Below are 25,581 nucleotides of genomic sequence, written 5' to 3' on the forward strand. Positions count from 1 at the left end.
AAAAAAGAAAAAAAAACTAGCTGGGGCATGGTGGCGTGGGCCTGTTGTCCCAGTGACTTGGTAGCTGGGGTGGGAAGATCACTTGAGCCCAAGTTGGAGGCTGCAGTGAGCTATGATTGCATTACTGCACTCCCGCCTGGGCAACAGAATGAGACCCTGTCTCTCTCTCTCTCTTTTTTTTTTTTTTTTTTTGACACAGAGTCTCGGTCTGTCGCCCAGGCTGGAGTGCAGTGGCGCAGTGTTGGCTCACTGCATGCTCCGCCTCCCGGGTTCAAGCCATTCTCCTGCCTCAGCCTCCCAAGTAGCTGGGATTACAGGCGTGCGCCACCACACCCAGCTAATTTTTGTATTTTTAGTAGAGACGGGGTTTTGCCATATTTGCCAGGCTGATCTTGAATTCCTGACCTCAGGTGATCTGTCCCCCTTGTCGCTCTCTCTTCTTTTTTAACTTTAAAAAGATACAGAGGCAGGGTTTCGCCATGTTGTCCAGGCTGGTCTTAAACTCTGAGGTCAAAGGCAGCACTCTGGGATTGTAGGCGTGAGCCACTGTGTCCAGCAGATCCTGTCTCTCAAAAAAAGAGAAAAACGCCAGGCGTGGTGGTTCACGCCTGTAATCCCAGCGCTTTGGGAGGCCGAGGCGGGCGGATCACAAAGTCAGGAGATCGAGACCATCCTGGCTAACACGGTGAAACCCCGTCTCTACTGAAAATACAAAAAATTAGCCGGGCGTGGTGGCGGGCGCCTGTAGTCCCAGCTACTTGGGAGGCCGAGGCGGGATAATGGCGTGAACCTGGGAAGCGGAGCTTGCAGTGAGCCAAGATCGTGCCACTGCACTCCAGCCTGGGCGACAGAGCGAGACTCCGTCTCAAAAAAAAAAAAAAAAAAAAAAAGATTCAAGACAAATGGGGAGTGGTGGGGAGGGTAGGGGGGACGTAGATTAAGTCCCCATAAGTAGCCTGAATTTAATGAAATAGGTTGGTATGGCTATCCAGAGGGCAGCCCCCAAGGCCAGGAACACTGGGTGTGGACAGGAAAGGTTGGCTACACACAGGGTGATCTCTCTTGAGGTTAGAGGAGCTGTGCCTCTTTGGGAGGATGTAGTTTGCCCTCGGCCTGGATTTCTGTAGAATTAGCATGAGTTAGCCTTGAAGTCCTGTTCAGGTGGGCCCCCTCTTGCCCTGTACCCAGAATGAGCTGATGTGAGATGCTGAGAGTGGCTTCGTTGGGAAGACAGCCCGGGCCTTTCTTCCCATTGGCCTTCTAGGATGCTAACTGCTAGGGCAGAACATCCTGTGGGAAGGTAATCCCTGGCTTGTACTGAGAAATTCAGTAGCAGGAGGCCGGGCGCGGTGGCTCACGCCTGTAGTCCCAGCATTTTGGGAGGCTGAGGTGGGTGGATCACTTGAGACCAGCCTGGCCAACATGGTGAAACCCCGTCTCTACTAAAAATACAAAAATCAGCCAGGCGTGGTGGCGGGCACCTCTAATCTCAGCGACTTGGGAGGCTGAGGAGGGAGAATCGCTTGAACCAGGGAGGCGGAGGTTGCAATGAGCCGAGCTCACACCACTGCACTCCAGCCTGGGCGACAATAGCAAAACCCCATCTCAAAACAAAGAAAAGAAAGAAAAGAAATTCAGAAGCAGGAATCCTGGGCCAGCTTCATCCTGAGACCGAAGAGAACTGTAGAATTCTGATTGACATCTTCCCAAACAAAGGTCAATTCTGATGGACCTCTCCAAAAGCAGTTTTTGCTGACATCTGGTCTTTCTGGGATGCTGATATTTTTATTTATAAAATGATGCTATTATCCCCAAATAGATTCTTATTTTTAACAGGCTTTCTTCCCTTTGAGGGCTGCCTGAGGCTCATAACTTTGTTCTCTGGCATCTCACTGTTACCCTGAAAAGACAAGAAGGCTCCTGGGCTTTGCCGGGAGCAGAGAGATGGGGAGGGCTGCCAGCCGGAAAGTCAGACGACTGCTTGTATTCTGCGTTACCTCTCTCGTTGCCCCCATCAGCCTCAGTCCAGGAAGGTGAAGCCTTCAGTGAGCGGTCATTGAACTAATGCCCCTGTGAGTCACACAGGAAGGGGTGCAGGTGAAGAAGGGGCCTGATGGGGCCTAGTTCTCTGTCCCCTCCTCCTCCCATTCCCTGGTGCATCCTCCCCACTGAGGTTTCTCTGCTTCTTATCTCTCAGCTGCCCAACATGTTCGGCGACCTTCGGTCCACGTTTATTGCCTTGATGATTGGCTCCTACGCCTCCTCCGCAGTCACCTTTCCAGGAATCAAGGTGAGCACGTGTATTTTGCACTGGCGTCTGTGCAGAGGCCTGCTCCAGGCTCCTTCTGCCCTCTCAGAAGAGGGAGGCAATTGTGGGCACCGGGGGTGGCCCCTCTCCGCCACCCCAACCCGGGCAGGATGCACCTGGGCGTCACAGGAGCGGGAAATGAAAACCGCGGGGCCTCAGGGGACAGGATTCACGCATGTGGCTGCAGGATCTGCCACAGGTGCCTTTGCATTTCTGGGCTGGGGCAGGGAAAGGGCGGTGGGTGAGTCTGTCTCCAGTTGTGAGTTCAGCCCCCGTCTCCTCCGTCGTCCTGGTCTCCCCCTGCTCCCCTGGCTTCCCCGCCCCCCAGCCTGCTGTTATTGTGCCGTTAGTCCCCGCCAGCCAAAGCACTGCTCTTGGCCAAGTGGTTCAGCTGTTTCCCTCCTAGGCAGGATTTTGAGCCTGTGGAAGTCACACAGGGTCAGGACGAAGCAAACACCTCACAGTCCATCAGCCCAAGTTCCCCAGACCCTGCGGCTCTGCGAGGGCCTCGTAAGGGCTTCTCCCACCTCTGACCCTCACACTAAGTAAAAGCCCCTTTCCTCAGGGGTGTGTGTAGGAATGCTGTTGGCGAGGAGAGGGGGTCACGGTGTGGGCTGGCCACCTGGGCATTGAGGTGGTGGGAGCTGGGACTCTGGGGCCAGCCATCCTATGGACTTGCAGAGATTCTCATGCCCCTGGAGCGGGGAGGATCCCGAAAGTTCTTCCTCCTCCTTCTTTTTGCGGGGGGCAGAGTCTTGCTCTGTCGCCCAGGCTGGAGTGCAGTGGCACAATCTCGGCTCACTGCAACCTCCACCTCCCGGGTTCAAGTGATCCTCCTGCCTCAGCCTCCCAAGGAGCTAGGATTACAGGCACCCACCACCACGCCTGGCTAATTTTTGTATTTTTAGTAGAGATGGGGTTTCACCATGTTGGTCAGGCTGGCCTCGAACTCCTGACCTCGTGATCCGCCCACTTTGACCTCCCAAAGTGCTGGGATTACAGGTGTGAGCCACCATGCCCGGCTTCCTTGAGCATTTCTTTGGCCTCTGCCATGTGAGCTCTCAGAGGCACTGGGGAAGCATCAGTGGACGGGGCTGGCCGGTTCCCGCCTTCAGGGAGCTCCACTAATGCCAGACAAGCCGATGGATGGACCAGAAGCACCGTCCCCTCTGCTGGGCAGATCACTATGAGCCTGCAAGACGTGCCGTGATCATGGCGGGGTGGTCAGGAAGGCCTGCAAGTCGGGGGGCTAATGACATGCCAGGCCCAGATAACCAGCAGAGCAGGCACAGTGGGAGGACTGGAAGGCGGGTGCCTGATGCCCCCACGCCCAGGCTGGCAGGGCTGTGCCTCTTTGCACGGCTCAGCACAGGGACAGCAGGGGTGGCCAGATGCCCCTGCCTGCCACGGCTCTGGCCTCCCTGGGCTAACTCTGTCCCCTCCCCCACCCCACCCTGTCCCCGCGGTGCCTGTCAGCTCATCTATGATGCCGGTGTCTCCTTCATCATCATCCTCGTGGTCTGGGCCGGCTGTTCCGGGCTGGTTTTCCTCAACTGCTTCTTTAACTGGCCCCTGGAGCCCTTCCCGGGGCCGGAGGACATGGACTACTCGTAAGTAGAGGTGCCCCCGCCCCCCAGCCGGGGTCCTGGGCAGCACCCACAGACACTCTCCTGGGGCCCCAGGGTGAAGATCAAGTTCAGCTGGCTGGGCTTTGACCACAAGATCACAGGGAAGCAGTTCTACAAGCAGGTGACCACGGTGGGCCGGCGCCTGAGCGTGGGCAGCTCCATGAGGAGTGCCAAGGAGCAGGTGGCGCTGCAGGAGGGCCACAAGCTGTGCCTGTCCACCGTCGACCTGGAGGTGAAGTGCCAGCCGGATGCCGCAGGTACCTGCGTGAGACCGCAGCCGGGCGACGGGCAGGGAGTGCTCCGTGGGTATCGGCTCACCCCGTTCCCACCTCACCCCAAAAGGGAAGGCGGCCCCGCCCTCCCTGGTCTGCAGAGGCGCTCAGGAAGGCTTGGGGGAGGGAAAGGGATTTGCCTGATTTCACACAAGAGGTGACCCCACCGCAGCGCCAACCCCGTTACCCTCACCAGGCCCGTCCCGAGGGGCCCCCTCCTGGCCTCCAGTGTGGAGGGATCTGCACGGCCCCCGGTGGTGGGGACAGCGTGCCCCGGCGCTGAGCCCCGCACCCTCTCCCCGCAGCGGCCCCCTCCTTCATGCACAGCGTGTTCAGCCCCATCCTGCTGCTCAGCCTCGTCACCATGTGCGTCACGCAGCTGCGGCTCATCTTCTACATGGGTGCCATGAACAACATCCTCAAGTTCCTGGTTAGCGGCGACCAGAAGACAGGTAGGCGCCCCGGGCAGCCTCGGTCGCTGTCACTCCCCGGCCTGAGCCCAGCCCACTGGCCGCCGGCCGGAATGTGTTAAGCTGAGCCAGGCCAGCAGGGCCACGGGAAGGCCGCATCCCAGGAGCTGTCTGCGTGTCAGAGCTACTTCATCACTGCCAGCCCCAACTGTTTCTTCATGTCCCCATCAGGGTTTCCTGGTCCAGGAGGGAGGGAAGGACCAAAATAGCCTCCTGGGTGTGGGGTGCGGGGTGTGGGGTGTGTGTTTTCCAGTGCCTGAGGGGGAGGGTTGCCGTGTGTGTCTGTAAACGAAAACAGAACAGAACGCTCCACCTGAGCGTGGCTGAAAGACAGCAGGTCAAGCCCGAAGTCCTCCCAGAAAGTGGCACGGTGGGTGCGTGGACACCCTGGGTGTCGAGGTCAGGACGTGGCTGGAGACGCTGGAGCAACTGGCCCACACTGGGATCTGCATCCCTCACCGCGAAACAGGGCGGGGCAGAGGCTTCCTCGGAGCCTGCAATCAGTTGAGGCTTGTCAGCTCCAGCACACACAGCTGATAACCCACACTCCACTTTTCCACACAGCGCGGGTCTTCAGCTGATTAGAGGTTTCGATTCTACAGAGAAAGTCAGGACTTCCCCGGGGCCTGAGCTGAGTCAGCCTTAGTCATCCCCAGGCGGGACAAACACTCCAAATCCTTTTTATTGGCAGCCTCCCTGGTGTGCAACTTTTTCCAATGGTTTACTTGTTTTTATCAAGGTGAAGATACCCTAGGACTTGTGAAGAATCAGTTATCAGGTTTTTAGGGGATGAGAAAGCCAGCTTTATCAAAAGGAAAAGATAGCAAAAGGAACCAGATAACAGCCAGTTCTACTGTGAAAATGGGAGTCTAGGCCAGGCACGGTGGCTCACGCCTGTAATCCCAGCACTTTGGGAGGCCGAGGCAGGTGGATCACCTGAGGTCAGGAGTTCAAGACCAGCCTGGCCAACATGGTGAAACCCCGTCTCTACGAAAAATACAAAAATTAGCTGGGTGTGGTGGTGGGCACCTGTAATCGCAGCTACTCAGGAGGCTGAAGCAGGAGAATCAGTTGAACCCAGGAGGCGGAGGTTGCAGTGAGCTGAGATTGCGCCACTACACTCCAGCCTGGGCGACAGAGTGAGACTCCGTGTACATAAAAAAAAAAAAAAAAGGCCGGGCGCGGTGACTCACACCTGTAATCTTAGCCCTTTTGGAGGCCGAGGCAGGTGGATCATGAGGTCAGGAGTTCAAGACCAGCCTGGCCAAGATTGTGAAACCCCATCTCTACTAAAAATACAAAAAATTAGCCGGGCGTGATGGTGGGCCCCTGTAATCCAAGCTACTTGGGAGGCTGAAGCAGAGAATTGCTTGAACCCAGGAGGTGGAGGTTGCAGTGAGCCGAGATCGCGCCACTGCACTCCAGCCTGGGCGACAGAGTGCGACTCTGTCTCAAAAAAAAAAATCCATGGAACACACTTTGGGAAACCCTAATCTATCATGTCTTTTTCTTCCTTCCTGTTTTGAGGCAGGGTCTCTCTGCGTTGCTTAGGCTGGAGTGCAGTGATGTGAACACTGCAGCCTTGACTTCTTGGGCTCCCCAGGTGCGCCACCACACCCAGCTAATTTTTAAATTCTTTGCAGAGATGGGGTCTTGCTGTGTTGCCCAGGTTGGTCTCGAACTCCTGGGCTCAAGGGATCCGCCCCCCCTTGGCCTCCCAAAGTGCTGGGATTACAGGCGTAAACCTCCACGCCCGGCCTGGTAAACACTCAGCCCTGGAGTGGCGGAAACCCCAAGGTGTGCAGAGAGAGCTGGTCCCTGGCCCTCGAAAGGCACATCTCCCTGCTGCTGCGTCAGCGTCTTTTACTCAGGCTCTCTGAGAAATCTGCTGCTGCCCAAGAGGAATGTGACCAACTGTTTCCTATGTTCAAAAAGTCAATTTCAAGAAGTAGAGGAAGCCAGGCCAGGAAGGTTGGTCTGTGGCAGACGAGGCACTGGTTTTCCCCCTCCTCCTTCTGTGACCCGTTACACCCAACACCCGTAGCCCTAGCTCTGGCCGAGAGGCGGCTGCACAGTCTGGGTCACTTTCTGCAACTCATGAACTTTGTGGCTCCCCAGGAGCGGGTGTGCCGTGCTGCTGAGGAACGGCTCGAAGTACCAGAGCCATCGCCTCCATGTACGGCCCCACGACCACCCCCAGCAGAGGCTCCCGGGTGCTGGTTCCAAATGGAGACTCCAGGCCTTGCTGCTGCCCGGTGACTCTGCTGCCTCCCAGCGTTTGAGACCCGCCATCAAACAGGAGTGCAGATTCGGGGAAACCCTAACTAGCCAGGGTGCTGCCAGCTGGGAAAAGGCCGCCTTTTTTTTTTTTTCGAGTTGGGGTCTTGCTCTGCCACCCAGGCTGGAGTGCAGTGGTGCAACTGATAGCTCACCATAGCCTCCGACTCATGGGCTCAAGGGATCCTCCCACCCCGGCCTCCTAAGTGTCTGGGACTACAGGTGTGTGCCACCATGCCTGGCGAATTTGTTGTTGTTTTTTTTTTCTGTAAAGACAAGGTCTCGCCATTTTTCCCAGGCTGGTCTCAAACTCCTGGGCTCAAGCAGTTCTCCCACCTCAGCCTCCCAAAGTGCTGAGATTATAGGCATGAGCCACAATGCCCAGCCAAAAATACAGCCTTTTTTTTTTTTTTTGAGACGGATTTTCGCTCTTGTCACCCAGGCTGGAGCACAGTGGCGTGATCTCGGCTCACTGCAACCTCCGCTTCCTGGGTTCAAGCGATTCTCCTGCCTCAGCCTCCCAAGTAGCTGAGATTACAGGCATGCACCACCATGCCCAGCTAATTTTTGTATTTTTAGTAGAGACAGGGTTTCACCATGTCTCCAACTCCTGTCTGGTCTCCAACTCCTGACCTCAAGTGATCCACGTGCCTCAGCCTCCCAAAGTGCTGAGATAACAGGCGTGAGCCACAAAAACCAGCCAAAAAAGCCAGTCTTGAGATGGGGAAGACGTGGCCCGTGCTGTCACCAGCAGTGCCCAGTCCCAGCCAAAGTGGGCACCGCTGCCTCACTCTCCCACCCACTCTAGGGGTGTGGTACTTACTGGGAAGAAGCAGGCATTGAGAAACCAGAATTGAGGGGAGAAAACAGTCCGGGGCCAACAGTGCTTGGGGATTGAGGCCTGAAAATGGGAGCAGGGTACAGAGGCTGTGGCTGGCCAGATGAGTTGGGTGCCCCCTGCACCCCCACCCGCTAGTCAGGGGCCACCTGTCCTACCCTCCCTTTGTAAGCGTTGACAGGTGACATGTTTTCCTATTGTTGTCCTTGACTTGATAACAATCTAGGAGTTAAATAGATACTATCATTTGTTTACATCATCATTTATGATAGATACCATCGTCATGTACAACTGAAAAATGAGGCCTAGAGTGATGGAGTAACTTGTTCAAGGTCAGAGCCAGGACTCACATATGGGTCTTAAGACACTGGAGCAGCCAAGGGCCTCTAGACCAGGACATTCCACTCGGAGCAGCAGCTCAGGGGCCACCAGGCCTCTGTCGAAGGGGGGCCACGGCCCAAGGAAGGGGAGCAGGCCCAGGCATGGTCCCCATTTCTTGGAGTGGAAGGGAGACCCATGGTGTCAGATGCCTTGGCCGGGCGTCTGGGGCAGGTTCTTTGACCTTTCCCTCTCTCTGAGCACAGCAGGAGGTAGCTGTGACAGAGCCGCTTCCCCCAGGCAGCGGTGAATCAGTGGTGACAGGGACCCTGATTGCACCAGGCCTTCCGCATGCCCGCCACTTCCCCATCACGCTACCCTCCAACGTCACAGGCCTAATTCACCAGCCTGCCTGTGACCCGGCACCAGCAGACAGGAGAATGTCAGCAGGGGCCCGGGCTGGGCATTGTCCCGAGTCCACTTCCAGAGGCCTGGCTGCAGCTCCGCCTCCCCTGAGTGCCCCGAGTCACGCTTGGTGGGAAATGCAGTGTGGGAAATGTGCACGGGAAACGCAGTGTGGGAAATGCAGTGCTTGCTGGGTGTGGAGTGAGCCTGCCTCCTCTCCCATCTCTCTGTAGCAACGAGATTTCTGCCACTAACCTCTCTTCTTTCTACTTTTTCACTTTTGCTTTCTTGATGCAGTGATGGCCACGGGTAAGCGGGGGGTGGGGGATATTGTCAGGGAATGCTGTGATGTCCCCTCCCAGCCAGTCTGGAAAATCTACCGTAATTTTAAGTCTTTGAATATGGAAGCCCTGACATCAGAGCCCTGTGAGTGGTGCCTTTCTGGGATATTTCTTACTTTCTTTTCTTTTTTTTTTTTTTTTTTTTTTGAGATGGACTCTTGCTCTGTTGCCCAGGGTGGAGTGCAGAGGCGTGATCTTGGCTCACTGCAACCTTCACCTCCCGGGTTCAAGTGATTCTCCTTGTAGCCTCCTGAGTAGCTGGGGTTACAGACGTGTGCCACCACGCCCGGCTAATTTTTGTATTTTTAGTAGAGCTGGGGTTTCACCGTGTTGGTCAGGCTGGTCTCGAACTCCTGACCTCGTGATCCACCCGCCTCAGCCTCCCAAAGTGCTGGGATTACAGGCATGAGCCACCATGCCTGGCCGTTCTGGGTTATTTCTAGAGGCAGAAACTAACAGCCCATCACTTAGCCTCCCCGTCACAGGAGTTCCCAAGTCATAGCGACTTCCTGGAGCTCTGGGAAGGCCATTGTGACACTCTGGGTCTCATTAGCTGTTTCTTAGAAACAAGCAGGGGATTTGGAGCCAAGAAGAAGGTGGCCTGCCCCGTGCTCCAGCTCCAACTTCAGAGTTAAGGTCTCCAGGCTCCCCACAAGACCCACAGTGACAGGGGGTTCTGGGACAGACCCCAGAGAGCCTGTGGGGACCAGCCCCTTCCCAGCCGGTGCCAAGTCCCTGCTCCAGGGCTGTCTGCCGGGCGTCCCCATGACGCAGCGCCTTCCTCCACAGTTGGCCTCTACACCTCCATCTTTGGCGTGCTCCAGCTGCTGTGCCTGCTGACGGCCCCCGTCATCGGCTACATCATGGACTGGAGGCTGAAGGAGTGTGAAGACGCCTCCGAGGAGCCCGAGGAGAAAGACGCCAACCAGTGCGTAGGCAGGGCCGGTGCCCCGGCTCCCAGCCCGCAGCCCCTGCAGAAAGACCCCAGAGCCGCATGTCAGGCATAGGGTGGGTGGGTCAGAGGGAGAGAGCAATGCACTCCCGCCCCTCCCGGAGTCCTTACAGAGACTCACTCTCAGCTCAGCATGCGTTTCAACTGCTCCCCTTTATGGAAATTCTTTGGAATTCTATGGAAATGCTGAAGTTTGAGGCCAGGTGCGGTGACTCATGCCTATAATCCCAGCACTGTGAAGGGCTGGGGTAGGAAGATCACTTGAGGCCAGGAGTTGGAGACCAGCCTGGGAAACATGGCCAGCCCTGCCCCCGTCTCTACAAAATAATTAAAAATTGGCCAGGGATGGTGGTTCATGCCTATAATACCAACACTTTGGAAGGTTGAGGTGAGTGAATTGCTTGAGCCCGGGAGTTAATGACCAGCCTGGACAACGTGGTGAAACCCCATCTCCACCAAAAAATACAAGAATGAGCCAGGTGTGGTGGTTCGCACCTGTAGTTCCAGCCGCTCGGGAGGCTGAGGTGAGAGGATCGCCTGACCTGAGGAGGTCGAGACTGCAGTGAGCTGTGATCGCACCGCTGCACTCCAGCCCGGGTGACAAAGCGAGACTGTGTCTCAAAAAAAATTTAATTCAGGCGGGCATGGGGGCATGTGCCTGTTGTCCCAGCTACTCAGGCGGCAGAGGCAGCAGGACTGTTTGAGCCCAGTTTGAGGCTTCAGTGAGCTATGATCGTGCTGCTGACTCCAGTCTGGGTGACAAAGCAAGACCATGTCTCTTAAAAAAAAGTTTAAGAAGCATTGAGGGCCGAGCACAATGGCTCACGCCTGTAATCCCAGCACTTTGGGAGGCCGAGGTGGGTGGATCACCTGAGGTCAGGAGTTGAAGACCAGCCTGGCCAACATGGTAAAACCCCGTCTCTACTTAAAATACAAAAAATAAGCCAGGTGCGGTGGCAGCGTGCCTGTAATCCCAGCTACTCAGGAGGCTGAGGCACGAGAATTGCTTGAACCTGGGAGGTGGAGGTTGCAGTGAGCCGAGATCACGCCATTGCACTTCCAGCCTGGGCAACAGAGCGAGACTCCGTCTCAAAAAGAAAAAACAATAAAGAAGAAGCACAGGCCGGGCGCGGTGGCTCACACTTGTAATCCCAGCACTTTGGGAGGCCGAGGCGGGCGGATCACGAGGTCAGGAGATCGAGACCACGGTGAAACCCCGTCTCTACTAAAAATACAAAAAATTAGCCGGGCATGGTGGCGGGCGCCTGTAGTCCCAGCTACTCGCAGAGGCTGAGGCAGGAGAATGGCGTGAACCCGGGAGGCGGAGCTTGCAGTGAGCTGAGATTGCGCCACTGCACTCCAGCCTGGGCGACAGAGCGAGACTCCGTCTCAAAAAAAAAAAAAAAAAAAAAAGAAGCGTGGAGTAAGATGGAAGAAAAAGAGACACAGGTGAAAGCGTGCGGACAATGGCTAGCAGACCATTTTGCTCCTAAGACCACTCTCCCTCCACCCCTTGGCAGTGGCTACACCATCTTAAAGCCTCCCAAAGTGCTGGGATTACAGGTATGAGGCATCGCGCCCGGCTCACATGGTGACTTTCATTCATTCCATTCAACCAAGCAGCCCACCAGCCCTTTGTTATCTGCCTGCAAGGTTTATTCCAGTCAGCTTGAGTAGTAAGTTGCTATGACCATATTATGTGTTAATAGAGTTGTTCATGATTGTGAAGATTAAACAAGGTACTGGAGTCCTACTTTATGCAAGGGATGGGCTCCAAGATCAGAGGATGAGTTAAACGCTGTTTTCTTTTTTCTTTTTTTTTTTTTTTTTTTTTTTGAGACAGAGTCTGGCTCTGTTGCCCAGGCTGGAGTGCAGTGGCGCGAACTCAGCTCACTGCAACCTCCATCTCCCGGGGCTCAAGCGATTCTACTGCTTCAGCCTCCCGAGTAGCTGGGACTACAGGCGCCCGCCACCACGCCTGGCTAATTTTTTTTAATATATATTTTTAGTAGAGACAGGGTTTCACCGTGTTAGGCAAGATGGTCTCGATCTCCTGACCTTATGATCCGCCTGCCTCAGCCTCCCAAAGTCCTGGGATTACAGGCATGAGCCACCACGCCCAGCCAAACGCTGTTTTCTATGGCTCCACACCTTCATATAATAAGCTACGGTTTATTGTGTGAGGCCCTCCGTCAAGCACTCCACGCACAGTATCTCAGTGAAGCTTCCCAACACCACGGTGAAGTGGGGACCAGTGTTACACCCATTTTACAGATGAGGGAGCTGAGGCTGGGACGAAGTGGGGACCAGTGTTACACCCATTTTACAGATGAGGGAGCTGAGGCTGGGACGAAGTGGGGACCAGTGTTACACCCATTTTACAGATGAGGGAGCTGAGGCTGGGACGAAGTGGGGACCAGTGTTACACCCATTTTACAGATGAGGAGCTGAGGCTGGGACGAAGTGGGGACCAGTGTTATACCCATTTTACAGATGAGGAGCTGAGGCTGGGACGAAGTGGGGACCAGTGTTACACCCATTTTACAGATGAGGGAGCTGAGGCTGGGACGAAGTGGGGACCAGTGTTACACCCATTTTACAGATGAGGGAGCTGAGGCTGGGACTTGCAGTAGTTTGCCTGGGGCCGCACAGTTAGGAAGTGGTGGGCCTGGGACTCCCTGCACATCTGCGAGCACCCGGGGTCTGTTCTTGGATCATCCGGGGTGTCTGCGTGGGTGTGAGACTAGGATCGGTAATCATTCATTCACAAGAGATAATTACAGAGGGTGCTTGGCCAGGGGCGGTGGCTCACGCCTGTAATCCCAGCACTTTGGGAGGCCGAGGCAGGTGGATCACAAGGTCAGAAGATCGAGACCATCCTGGCTAACATAGTGAAACCCCGTCTCTACAAAAATGCAAAAACTAGCCAGGCGAGGTGGCGCACGCCTGTAGTCCCAGCTACTCGGGAGGCTGAAGCAGGAGAATCGCTTGAACCCAGGAGGCAGAGGTGGCAGTGAGCCGAGATCGCGCCAGTGCACTCCAGCCTGGGTGACAGAGCGAGACTCTGTCTCAAAAAAAAAAACAAAGAACAAAAAAACAAAACAAAACAAAAAAAACAGAGTGCTGTGCTATCTAGGTCAGGTCCTGCAGCCAAGGGGTTATTTGTGTCCACTCCAGTTCCATCTGCTGCCTGCTCATTTCCCCTTTACCCTCTCCTGTCCCCACAAGGGGAAACCCATTCACTCCCCTATTTGGCTTGTATCTGGCTTCTTATCAGCATCCTGCAAGATGTGGGTGAACTTGAAGCCAGTGGTGAAGTGAGGCTTTGCCATGTGCCAGCTACGCTACTACTTCTCTCCCCGTCGTCTTAGCTCAGCCTTCACAGAGCTCTGCAGTGTAGGGACGGCCATCTTCTCTGACCCGAGGCCCCCTCTGAGAGTCACACTCAGCGCTCCACTGAGAAGGGCCGGGAGTGTCCGTAGTGCTGGTCCAGCCCCGACACAGTCCCTAAAACGTGCCTGGGTGGCTTCTGAGTCTTGCGTCCGTTCACGGGCTGTGACGCTTGAGGCCTGACTTCTCAGGAGCACCCGGCTTCCTCCGGGGAGCCCTCCCACCCCTGCACGTTCTGTGTCTCCACAGAGGTGAGAAGAAAAAGAAGAAGCGGGACCGGCAGATCCAGAAGATCACCAATGCCATGCGGGCCTTCGCCTTCACCAACCTGCTGCTCGTGGGCTTTGGGGTGACCTGCCTCATTCCCAACCTGCCTCTCCAGGTGGGTGTGGGGCGTGGGAGGGGCTCCTCCCAATCTGCTTCTCCAGGTGGGACGTGGGGCAGTAAGAAGGCACATGTAAAAACTCAAAAGTGTGTAATGTTTCATGGAAGCCATCACAAAGCAGATGCTGACTTTCTTTATTTTTTTGAGACAGAGTCAAACTCTGTTGCTCAGGCTGGAGTGCAGTGACGCTATCTCGGCTCACTGCAGGCTCAATCTCCTGGCTTCAAGCCATTCTCCTGCCTCAGCCTCCTGAGTAGCTGGGATTACAGGTGCACACCACCACTCCCGGCTAATTTTTGTATTTTCAGTAGAGACGGGGTTTTGCCATGTTGGACAGGCTAGTCTCGAACTCCTGACCTCAGGTGATCCACACGCCTCGGCCTCCCAAAGTGCTGGGATTTTACCGGTGTGAGGCACCGTGCCCAGCTCAGTTGGTGACTTTCATTCATTCCATTCCACTGAGCAGCCCACCAGCCCTTTGTTATCTGCGGAGGGCCTGTTCCCTGCCAGGCTCTGTGCTTGCTGCTGGGGGTGAGCTAGACACCTGGATTGTCTTCTGCAAAGGGACTCCTCCCCAGGAAGGCATGTCTTGCTTTTGGGGGCATCTTGCATAACCGTGGATACCACCATCGTGCCATTTCCTGGAAGTGTGTGGGGTCGCTGTAGAGTTACTTGTTTTGTGTTGGCTCAAACAGCTGGAATCTGACGTCCAAAGAGGTCTGGCCAATCTGTGGTGTTGGTGGGAGCATGTGCTCCCCTGTCACCAGAGTCTCACGGGGTTTCTACACTGAACAGAGTGGAGGAAGACCTTCATGATGGCTTCATATCTGGATTCAAAAGCTTCATTCCAGGCCGGTGGCTCATGCCTGTAATCTCAACACTTTGATAGGTGGAGGCAGGTAGATTGCTTGAGCTCAGGAGTTTGAGACCATCCTGGGCGACTTGGTGAAACCCTGTCTCTACAAAAAATATAAAAATTAGCTGGGCGTGGTGGCACACGCCTGTAATCCCAGCTACTCGGGAGGCTGAGGCAGGAGAATCACTTGAACCTGGGAGGCGGAGGTTGCAGTGAACTGAGATCGTGCCACTGCACTCCAGCCTGGATGACAGAGTGACTCTGTCTCAAAAAAAAAAAAAAAAAAAACCACACTGGGAGGCCGAGGCAGGTGGATCACGAGGTCCGGAGTTTGAGACTAGCCTATCCAAAGTGGTGAAACCCCGTCTCTACTAAAATTACAAAAATTAGCTGGGCGTGGTGGCACATGCCTGTAATCCCAGCTACTCAGGAGGCTGAGGCAGGAGAATTGCTTGAATCCGGGTGGCAGAGATTGCAGTGAGCCGAGATTGCGCCACCGCACTCCAGCCTGGGCGACAGAGTGAGGCTCTGTCTCAAGAAAAAAAAACTGAATTTCTTTGCCAAACTTTTGAGGCTTCTGAAACCTGATTTTTGACAGAGATTTTGAGTAAGGTGGACCTTGTCACCTGCCTGGCTCCACCCATTGGTCTGTGAAAGCCGTCTAGCAGTAGGTTTTGGCCCAATCCCTAAATTTACAAATGGTGGAGGGACGCGAGTGTGGCTCTTGCTTCCAGACAGGTGTAGCCTGAGTCCAGATGGTATCTTGGGTCAAGTCCAGGAGGGAAGTAAGAGTCCCTCCCTTTTTACAGGTGGCTTTGAGGTACGTTGAACACCCAGGTGTGCCCCACCGTGGGAAGTGTGATGTGTGCGTGCCAACACTGGGCGTGCAGAGCACAGTGGGCCATTTGTGCCGGCCCCGGGGGGTGCTGCATCCCTCTGGCCCTCCCTGGCCTCCTGGGCTGCTTTCTCTGCAAGACTGGCGGATCTTTGCCCTAACCGCCTTGTCCAGTCGAGGGGCAGTGCTCAGTGGGGACAGTCATGTTTTTGTTTTATGTAGGTCTCACTGAAAGAAAAGTTGTAAAAAGGCAACAAGGCATTTGAGGTGGAGAGGCCTGCACAGCGTGTGCATATGTGTGTGTGTGTGTGTGTGTGTGTGTGTGTGTGTGTGGGCACTGGGCACAGCCCTCTTTCAACACTGCCAAGAGCAGCCCCTGCCCCCCCCGCCACCCACATTCCTGGGAACAGGTCCTGGCTGCTGGGCGGGGTGGCAGGGCTGTGTACAGAAGACAAGGCAACCACAGGGACCTGGTGGCCAAGAGGACGGCTCTTGTGCCGGCCAGAGATCATTAAAAAGTGCCTCTCGGAGTTTGCAAACTCCTCCAGCAGCAGCCTTCCTGGGCGGGGGTCCTCCCACAGACAGTGACAGAACTTTACTAGGACCAGCCTGGGCAATATGGCGACACCCTATCTCTACTAAAAATAAAAATTAGCCAGGTGTTGGAGAGTGCACCTGTAGTCCCAGCTACTCAGGAGGCTGAGGTGGGAGAATCTTGGCTCACTGCACCCCAGGAAGTTGAGGCTGCAGTGAACTGAGATTGCACCAGTGCACTCCAGCCTGGGCAACCAGAATGAAACCTTGTCTCAAAAAAAAAAAAAAAAAAAAAAAAAAATAGCCAGGCGTGGTGGCACGTGCCTGTAATCCCAGCTACTCAGGAGGCTGAGGCAGAACCATCGCTTGAACCCAGGAGATGGAGGTTGCAGTGAGCTGAGACCACACCACTGCACTCCAGCCTGGGGTGTAGAGCGAGACTATCCCAAAACAAAACCAAATGAAACAGAACAAACCACAAAAAGAAAACAAAACAAAAAGCAAAGAAACACTTCACGAGGGAGGTGAGAAAGCCACCGTGCCCGGCCTATAATTTAATTTTTAATAATGACTGTGTTAGGCCGGGCACGGTGGCTCACGCCTGTAATCCCAGCACTTTGGGAGGCTGAGGTGGGTGGATCACAAGGTCATGAGTTTGAGACCAGCCGGGCCAACATGGTGAAACCCCATCTCTGCTTAAAAAATAAAAAAATTAGCCGGGCATGGTTTTGTGGGCCTATAATCCCAGCTACTCCGAAGGCTGAGGCAGGAGAATTGCTTGAACCCAGGGGGCGAAGCTTGCAGTGAGCCGAGATGACGCCACTGCACTCCAGCCTGGGCGACAAAGCAAGACTTCTTCTCAAGCAAAACAAAACCAAACAAACAAAAAATGACTGTGTTAACGACTGGCTTGCAAAATTTCTGAAAATTCACAATTGGCTCCGGAGGATGGGGTTGATCCGACCCCAGGCCGATGCTGCCCCTGAGGTGAGGGCCCCCAGGAATTGGAGGGCGGGGGCTGAGGGGAGGGTCCCTTAAGGCCTTATGCTCACAGTCTCCTTTTCCTCCCCAGATCCTCTCCTTCATCCTGCACACAATCGTGCGAGGATTCATCCACTCCGCTGTCGGGGGCCTGTACGCCGCCGTGTAAGTCCTGGAAGCTGCGGGTGGCCTGGTGGGCGAGGGCGTGGGAATGGCCGGGGGGAGGTTGCTGGTGGGACTGAGACTCTGAGGCAGGGTCAGCCTGTCCCAGAAGGGCTCATCTTCCTGCATCAGGGGACAGGTACCAGGGTTTCTGCTGGGTGTGTCAGGGAAAGGCCATACCTTGTGGGAAGCGGGTCAGTGGGCAGACAGTTGGGTGCCCACAAGCCTTGGCATTCAACACGAAGTCAGTTCCCCCAGCCAGGGTCAGGCACCTGTGCAGCTCATTATGGCCTTAGGGGCCACCACCGAGTCCTGGGGCCGGCCCTGGCTGCTCACCGGGAAGGATGGGTAGGTTCTGGCTGCCTGAAGCTAAATGCCAAAGTTCAAATGGCCCTCATCACGGGCAGCAACATGGGTGACTGAGTGCAGAATACACCAGACGGGCCCCATCCAGAGCCTCAGCGCGCCCAGCTCTGGCCATGGCTTTCTCCAGCCCTGGCTAACATGAAACTGTATCTTTTTCCCAGAAGCCCCAGAAACATAAGGAACCACGGTGGTTCCTCCTTCTCTGGCTCAGGCCTTGATCCAAAAACTGAAACTCAAATACCATCATCCACAGTCTCTGATGTGGGACCAGCTCATTCCTTGCTGGGATTCCTTTCCCACCTCTGGGCCAGCAGAGCCTGACGTGTGCCAAGATTTAGCCCGGAACTCTCTCCCAATTCCCGCAACAGCCCCTGGGGTAATCCCAGCTCCGCTTGCCCTCCGCCTGCCCTCCACCTGCCCCTCCCCAGGCCTGGCGGAAGCTGTGGCTGTCCTGGCAGGGTCTGAGGGAGGGGGCAGGATCTGTGGTGCTGAGTTTCCACGATTACTCAATGCTTCTCTGGACGAGGGCACTGCGGAGCCAAGTCCAGCCTCCACACTCCTCTCTGGGCCTGTTTCCCAAACCACAGGTCCCCGCTGGCACCACGCTTTCCACTCGGCTCAGCCAGACACCCACAGGCCCCAGGCACAGCTGAGTGGGGTGGGCCCTCCCCAGAGTCTGGGCCCTCCCCAGAGTCTGGGACCTGGAGCTGGTCCAAAGAGAAACACTTTGCAGAACTGCCCAGCAGGGCTGGGTGCGGTGGCTCATGCCTGTAATCCCAGAACTTTGGGAGGCTGAGGCAGGCAGATCACGAGGTCAGGAGTTTGAGACCAGCCTGGCCAACGTAGTGAAACCCTGTCTCTACTGAAAATACAAAAAATTAGCCGGATGTGGTGGCGGGCACCTGTAATCCCAGCTACTAGGGAGGCTGAGGCAGGAGAATCGTTTGGACCAGGGAGGTGGAGGTTGCAGTGAGCCAAGATCGTGTCGTTGCACTCCAGCCCAGGCGACAGTGCAAGACTCCATCTTAAAAAAAAAAAAACAGGACTGCCCAGCAGGAAGGAATCCAAGGGCTGGCACCCCACCCTTCTCTGGCACCAACGGTGCAGCCTGGGGTCACCAGACACCTGGGGCCAAGCAAAGCCCAGGAGGGAGGATGGCTGTGAGCTGTCGCTTGCCCTGCAGGTACCCCTCCACCCAGTTCGGCAGCCTCACAGGACTGCAGTCGCTGATTAGTGCGCTCTTCGCCCTCCTGCAGCAGCCGCTGTTTCTGGCCATGATGGGTCCCCTCCAGGGAGACCCTCTGTGGGTAAGAGGGGTCGGGGGATGGTGGGTCATGAGCGCCCGCCCCTTTCTGCTAACTGCGAGCTGCAGGACCCCCCTCGGGGGCTTCAGGGCCCCGAGGACATGTGGGAGCGTTGGTTAGGATCGGTTAAGAGTCCCTTTGTGAATGGTGGCCAGGCAGGAGAAGAAACATGTCCTCTCTGGACCTCATTTGGGAGGAAACAGAACAGAGTTCCTGGGCCGGGCGTGGTGGCTCACACCTGTAATCCCAGCACTTTGAGAGGCCGAGGCAGGAGGATCACTTGAGGTCAGGAGTTCAAGACCAGCCTGGCCAACATGGTGAAACCAGGTCTCTACTAAAAACACAAAAATTAGCCAGGTGTGGTGGCGGGTGCCTGTAGTCCCAGCTACTTGGGAGGCTGAGACAGGAGAATCACTTGAACCTGGGAGGCGGAGATGGCAGTGAGCTGAGATTGCGCCACTGCACTCCAGCCTGAATGACGATGGAGCGAGACTTTGTCTCAAAAAAAAAAAAGAACAGAGTTCCTGTCCCCGCCCCACCTGCAAGGGCCAGATTTCCTCACCAGGAACCAGGAACTTGTTCCAAGCCCAGAGGTTCAGATCAGCCCGTGTGCCCCTGTTTCCTGGGGGCCCAGGCCCTGAGGGTGGCCACGTGGCCTGTGAAGAGTTGGGAACTAGGACGCTGGAATACGGAATGACAGGCCCTGGGACCTCGTGGGCCTTCTTGTTTCGTTCCCCACTCCACCCGGTGACCTTCTCCCTTTTCCCAAACCCGAGTGGAGGGCGGGTCTGCAGCCTCAGCCCACCGCCACGCCCTGTGATGCGCGGCCTCCCTGCCTCCCCAGGTGAACGTGGGGCTGCTCCTTCTCAGCCTGCTGGGCTTCTGCCTCCCGCTCTACCTGATCTGCTACCGGCGCCAGCTGGAGCGGCAGCTGCAGCAGAGGCAGGAGGACGACAAACTCTTTCTGAAAATCAACGGCTCGTCCAACCAGGAGGCCTTCGTGTAGCGGCTGCCACTTCGGAACTGCGGTCTCCTGCCTGTGCTTCAGTGACTGACCCCTGTCCTGCCCCTCCAGAGTACCCCACGCACCCCCAGGACCCTCGCCATCTCCCTGCCAGAGTTCACGCTCCCTCCCGGGGCCCTGCCTCGGAGCTCTGTGGTGCAAGGACGGGAGAGGGCCCGGGACATGCGAGTTTTCTCCTGCCGAACGCAGGGGCTGCCCTGACTTTGCTCTGCCGCGCCCCCCAAAGGACCCGGGGCCCGGGGTCTCCGCGGCGCCTGCAGGAGGAGCAAGGAACACCCGGCAGGCAGGCGCTCTCCCGCCAGTGTCTGGATTCTGCCTCTTGCCAAAGCAGAGGGGGCTGCCGTCCCCTGCCTGCCACCTGCTCCTCGGCTGCATGCCCACGGCCGTACCTGCCTGAGGACAAAGGCTTGCACTGTCTCGCCCGTGCCTGGCCCCCACCCCCTCCCCGGCCAGTCTGAGGCTGCCTGAGGAAGGAAGGACCCGCTTCCTGTTGTTGGTGCTAATTCCTTTGTAATTCCAGCGCCCTGTCGCCTGTCCAGGGCCTGTCCACCCCTTGGAGGCCAGTGGAGAAGCCCCACCTGGCTTACGCCTTGGGGAGGGTTTAGCGGGCTTGGTGGACAGGGGTCTCCCGTGGCCCCTCGCCTCCTCCCCCAGGGCCTATGCCAGGGACACGTTTCCACTGTCACCCTCGCTCCTGTCGCCACCTGAAGGGAATTTGAGGGCCGCTGCCAGGGCACCCCCTGCTTACACACAGCTGCTTTTGTGGGGGTGGACGAAAGGCTGTGGCCGGCGGACACGGAGGTCCAGGCCGGGGTGCGGACGTGGGTGGGTCCGAGGGGTGTGTGGGGTCAGGCGGGCTCTAGGAGTTAGCCCTTATCCCCACCGAGCAGGCGGGAACCGCCAGGCCTGCAGCTGCGCCAGCGCCCAGGAGCCATCCTGGCGTGGGGCCGGGAGCTTGTCCAAGGCCACAGGCCCACAGCACCCCCTGCTGGCGGGCTCCGCGGGGCCCTGGAGCTGATGAGGGGGGAGGCGTCCGCCTGGCCCACCAACCCACCCACCTTGACTGCCCCCAGAAGTGTGTCTTGAGACCTCCTGGGCGTGCTTAGAGGGGTGAGTTGATGTTTGCATTTTTAGTTATTTTCTCTTCAGTTTTATTAGACTTCTTTTTTATAAAGCAATAAATCCATTTTCCTCCTGGTAAGGGATGCCCCTTCTGGCATATCAGTTAATAGCTGCATGTGCCTATTTTGAGCTTGAGAAGAAAAGGCAGGACAAGATTCTCTGCCACCGACCAGCTCCAGCCATACCCAGCTGCTCTTCGTCTCTCTGGGGAACTGCTGACAGTGGGCCAGGAAAAGACCTTACTCCCCCACCCCAAACAAACTCGGCAGACATCTTAGAAGTGTGAGCCACCCTCCTCTGCCGATTTTCCCAGCCAAACAGGCGAATCCTGGTCCCTTTCCATCTCTACACCCTTCCACAACCCTGAAGATTCCCGCTGGGTTCTGCAGGCTCAGAGCAGTTCAGGATGTGGGCGTGGGGGAGGGGGATGAAAGGAGAAGAGGAAAGGGCAGGTCCAGGCCACATTCACGCTCCGCATTAACAGCTTGGGCGGCTGGCACACACATCTCCTAGGCTTTAGTTCACTCAAATATTTAAAAAAAGGCTGGGCGCGGTGGCTCATGCCTATAATCCCAGCACTTTGGGAGGCCAAGGCGGGAGGATCACCTGAGGTCAGGAGTTCGAGACCATCCTGACCAACATGGAGAAACCCTGTCTGTACTAAAAATACAAAATTAATCGGGCGTGGTGGCGTGTGCCTGTAATCCCAGCTACTCGGGAGGCTGAGGCAGGAGAATCGCTTGAACCCAGGAGGCAGGGGTTGTGGTGAGTTGAGATCGCGCCGCTGCACTCCAGCCTGGGCAACAGAGCAAGGCTCCGTCTCAAAAAAAAAAAAAACAACAAAAAACTAGATCAACATGTCCACTCCTGAGAACACTCGTTTTGTGATGTTAGTGGTTATTCTAATTTTCAAGAAAGTATTCTAGTCAAATTCGGGAAAGGCTGAGTTAAAGTCAAGCCTGTTTCCTTATAGCCAGCACTGACAGCACTTTCCGAACGCTCGAGCTCAGTGGCTCCTCAGGAGCGGGTGTGCCGTGCTGCTGAGGAATGGCTCGAACCACCAGAGCCACCAGCCTCCATGTGCGGCTCCATGATTACCCCCAGCAGAGGCTCCCGGGTGCTGGTTCCAAATGGAGACTCCAGGCCTTGCTGCTGCCCGGTGACTCTGCTGCCTCCCAGCGTTTGAGACCCGCCGTCAAACAGGAGTGCAGATTCGGGGAAACCCTAACTAGCCAGGGTGCTGCCAGCTGGGAAAGGGCCACCTTTTTTTTTTTTTTTTTTTTTTTTTTGAGTTGAGGTCTTGGTCTGCCACCCAGGCTGGAGTGCAGTGGTGCAACTGATAGCTCACCATAGCCTCCGACTCATGGGCTCAAGGGATCCTCCCACCCTGGCCTCCTAAGTGTCTGGGACTATTAAGTGTGTGCCACCATGCCTGGCTAATTTGTTTATTCTTTTTCATAAAGACGAGTTCTTGCTATTTTGCCCAGGCTGGTCTGGAACTCCTGGGCTGAAGCAATTCTCCCACCTCAGCCTCCTAAAGTGCTGAGATAACAGGCATGAGCCACAATGCCCAGCCAAAAAGCCAGTCTTGAGATGGGGAAGACGTGGCCCGTGCTGTCCCCAGCAGTGCCCAGTCCCAGCCAAAGTGGGCACCGCTGCCTCACTCTCCCACCCACCCTCAGGGTGTGGCACTTACTGGGAAGAAGCAGGCATTGAGAAACCAGAATTGAGCTGGGAAAACAGTCCAGGGCCAACAGTGCTTGGGGACTGAGGCCTGAAAATGGGAGCAGGGTACAGAGGCTGTGGCTGGCCAGATGAGTCGGGTGCCCCCTGCACCCCCACCCCTAGTCAGGGGCCACCCATCCTACTTTGCCTTGTGTGGAGCTGACAGGTGACATGTTTTCCTATTGTTGTCCTTGACTTGATAACAATCTAGGAGTTAAACACATACGATCATCCCTGCTTTACAACTGAAAAATGAGGCCTAGAGCGTTCGAGTAACTTGTTCAAGGTCAGAGCCAGGACTCACATATGGGTCTTAAGACACTGGAGCAGCCACAGCCCTCTAGACCAGGACATTCCACACGGAGCAGCAGCTCAGGGACCACCAGGCCTCTGTGGCGGGGGGGCCTCTGTGGCGGGGGGACCTCTGTGGCAGGGGGGCCACAGCCCAAGGAAGGGGAGCAGGCCCAGGCATGGTTTCCATTTCTGGGAGCCAAGAGCTTTCTCAGAGGAGGGGGCAAGAGCTACTGCATGGAATCATTTGGGCCCTGGAGGCTGATGGGTACTTGGGGGAGCAATTCCCTGGTGACCCCAACAACAAGACAAGTGCCCTGTGAAGGGGAAGGGACCACAGCTGATCAAAGGAGCAGGCACCAGTGGCCGGACCTCCCATCTGCCCCTCATCCTCCAGGCTCTGGGGGGAAGGAGCAGGCACCAGTGGCCAGGCCTCTGTCTGCCCCTCATCCTCCAGGCTCCGGGGGGAAGGAGCAGGCAGGGCTCCCTGCCCTTGGGGTTTTGATAAGTGAGGAAGGGGCTGGGGCTGGGGCTGGGGCTGCTGCAGAAACACTGCCCCCAGCCCCTCTCGTCACTAGACTCTGGGGTCTAGGCATGTCTTTGTGGTCGGCCTTCTCCAAACCCTCTAGGCCTCTGTCTGCAGCTCCTGCTGCCTGGACCTATACACAAGGTCCCAACCCTCACTGGGTCCTTTCTGTTTTGCTCCGTCCCTGTCCCCTCTTGCACCCAGCATAGTCCTGGCCAGAACTTCCGTTTAAACCTTCCTTGTCATGGCCCCGTGCGGTGCACTCTGCGGAGGGCGTCACTTTGCCATAGGCCCAGGGGCTGAAAATAGCGGGACATCCAGTATTGGGCTTATGAGCAGCGCAGACATGTTCAGCCAAGTGGCGTTTCCGATGCACTTGTGTGGCAGCCGCGTGAATGTGAGCCAGTCTGCAGCTGGGAGGGGCTGTGGGCCGGGCTGTGGGCCTCCTGTGGTGAGGGGGTCCTGCCGGGAGCTCTGAGAAGCCTCCACAGAATCGGCCGTCGGGGCTTCTTCAGCAGCAGCTCCCTTTATGTGTGTCAACGACCAGGGGCCCACCTCAAGGGTGCCAGCCCGTCTTCTGCCAATACAGACCGTGGGATTCTGAGAGGTAGGAGCCTGGGGCCCCCTGGGGTGGGGTGGTCAGGGTGAGCAGGTGGCCTCTGTGAGCCGGTTTCCCCATGCCTTGACTCACCCCAACCCCTGGGTGAGGACAGAGCTCCTGAAGGCCACTGAAGGAGGTGCAGCACACTCCACCTGGGTGGCCCGCCGCAGCCCAGCCCTCTCCCTGCCAGCATGAAGCCTCCGCCTGTGCTCCTCAAATTAGCCATCCTCACCCCCCCGGGCAGCTCTGAGACTGAGCCAGGGCCACTGGCAGCGCCCAGACCCCGATCCTTCTCACACCGAGGCTCCACCACCCCACGCTGAGGAGGCAAGGAGGGAAGACCAAAGGCTAGAGGACTGTCTTGGTGGCCCTGGGCGAGGCTTGAACTTCGGTGCCATAGTCTGCAAAAGGGAGGAAAGAATGCCTGCGGGGTGTAGCTACGTGGATACGCAGTGAAGACCCACACGGTGGGACGCCTGGCACTTAACAATGGTAGCATCGTTTTCAGTGCCCAGGAAGAAGGCAGCTGGGACAGGGAAAGGGCCACCACCCCACACCCAAGCCCACACAACAGGAGAGCCACTTTCAGCAGCTCTGAGCAGGACAGACTTGTGGCCAAGTCAAGAAAGTAAGGTCTGGGCCCAGTGCGGTGGCTCACGCCTGTAATCCCAGTGCTTTGGGAGGCCGAAGGGGGGAGGGGGTGGTGGATCACTTGAGGTCGGGGGTTCGAGACCAGCCCGACCAACATGGTGAAAGCTCATCTCTACTAAAAATACAAAAATTAGCCGGGTGTGGTGGTGGATGCCTGTAATCCCAGCTACTCGGGAGGCCGAGGCAGGAGAATCGCTTGAACCCAGGAGGTGGAGCTTGCAGTGAGCCAAGATCACACCATTGCACTTCAGCCTGGGCGACAGAGCGAGATTCCATCTCAAAAAAAAAGTAAGGTCTGTATCTGCTGACCCCACCCTTCTCCGAAGCCCTCTCTCAGCAAAGCCTTAAGAAACTCTTCTCTCGTTCACTTTTCTTTTGTGGCTTTCACATTTTGGTAAGACTTGGCCAAATAGCTGCTCGAGATAATCACTAGTAGACAGGTTTCTGCTGAGTGAGGTTTCTGCTGAGTGGGGCGACTCAAGGTACAGTCATGTAGGTGGCACCTGTATGCTGCATCCTCATACAACTGCGTGACCGTGCCTCTGTGTGCCTGTGTGTGTATCTAAGTATGAGATGCATCTGGGCATGTCAGGGTGTGTACATGTTCGGAAGAGTGTGCAGGAGATTGCCTGTGTGCCTCTCCCCGAATGGAGGAGAGGGGAAGGGTCTTACCTCGCTGAATCCCTTTCCATTGCTGGAAAGAACACCTGGGCAGGAGCGGCCCCAAGACCCGGCCCAGACCCTCGGAAGGGAGCCTGAAGGGTTAATCCGTACCCTGTATTAACCAGGGTCAACCCAGTGGCTGATGCGCCTCTTCCCTGCTCCTCTGCCGTTTCTAGCACCTGGCTTACTTCCTGGCACACAGTAAGCACTAAATAAATGTATGCTGAGAATGGCTGCGAGCAGCTTCCTCCTTGGCTCCTGTGTCTCTTTCTCCCTAGATCACACATTTCTTGCCTCTTGTCTGGTGCCCAGGTTCCCTGTCCCTTGACTGGGATGCGTTCCTGACCCCCACCCCT

The 25,581-nt window shown here is 56.4% G+C and overlaps 1 protein-coding gene across 10 annotated transcripts in view; it reads left to right on the top strand.

Moving 5' to 3' along the window:
- Nucleotides 1-20,865, top strand: part of SLC43A2 (solute carrier family 43 member 2) — a 52,802-nt gene extending 31,937 nt beyond the window's left edge. For 4 of the 10 annotated variants that reach the window (XM_030799287.1, XM_030799288.1, XM_030799289.1 and 1 more), the window contains exons 6-15: nt 2,198-2,290; nt 3,785-3,918; nt 3,991-4,193; nt 4,514-4,660; nt 8,814-8,825; nt 9,647-9,785; nt 13,449-13,581; nt 16,882-16,955; nt 18,502-18,625; nt 19,467-20,865. In XM_030799287.1, the coding sequence (XP_030655147.1) occupies nt 2,198-2,290; nt 3,785-3,918; nt 3,991-4,193; nt 4,514-4,660; nt 8,814-8,825; nt 9,647-9,785; nt 13,449-13,581; nt 16,882-16,955; nt 18,502-18,625; nt 19,467-19,628 (1,221 nt within the window). In that variant the 3' untranslated portion in view covers nt 19,629-20,865. The remainder of the gene's footprint in view (nt 1-2,197; nt 2,291-3,784; nt 3,919-3,990; nt 4,194-4,513; nt 4,661-8,813; nt 8,826-9,646; nt 9,786-13,448; nt 13,582-16,881; nt 16,956-18,501; nt 18,626-19,466) is intronic. The other 6 variants (XM_030799291.1, XM_030799292.1, XM_030799293.1 and 3 more) reach the window with 4 other exon arrangements.
- Nucleotides 20,866-25,581: the final 4,716 nt, after the last annotated feature.

The sequence above is a fragment of the Nomascus leucogenys genome, chromosome 19 (genome assembly GCF_006542625.1).
Source record: "Nomascus leucogenys isolate Asia chromosome 19, Asia_NLE_v1, whole genome shotgun sequence".
NCBI classification, from domain to species: domain Eukaryota; kingdom Metazoa; phylum Chordata; class Mammalia; order Primates; family Hylobatidae; genus Nomascus; species Nomascus leucogenys.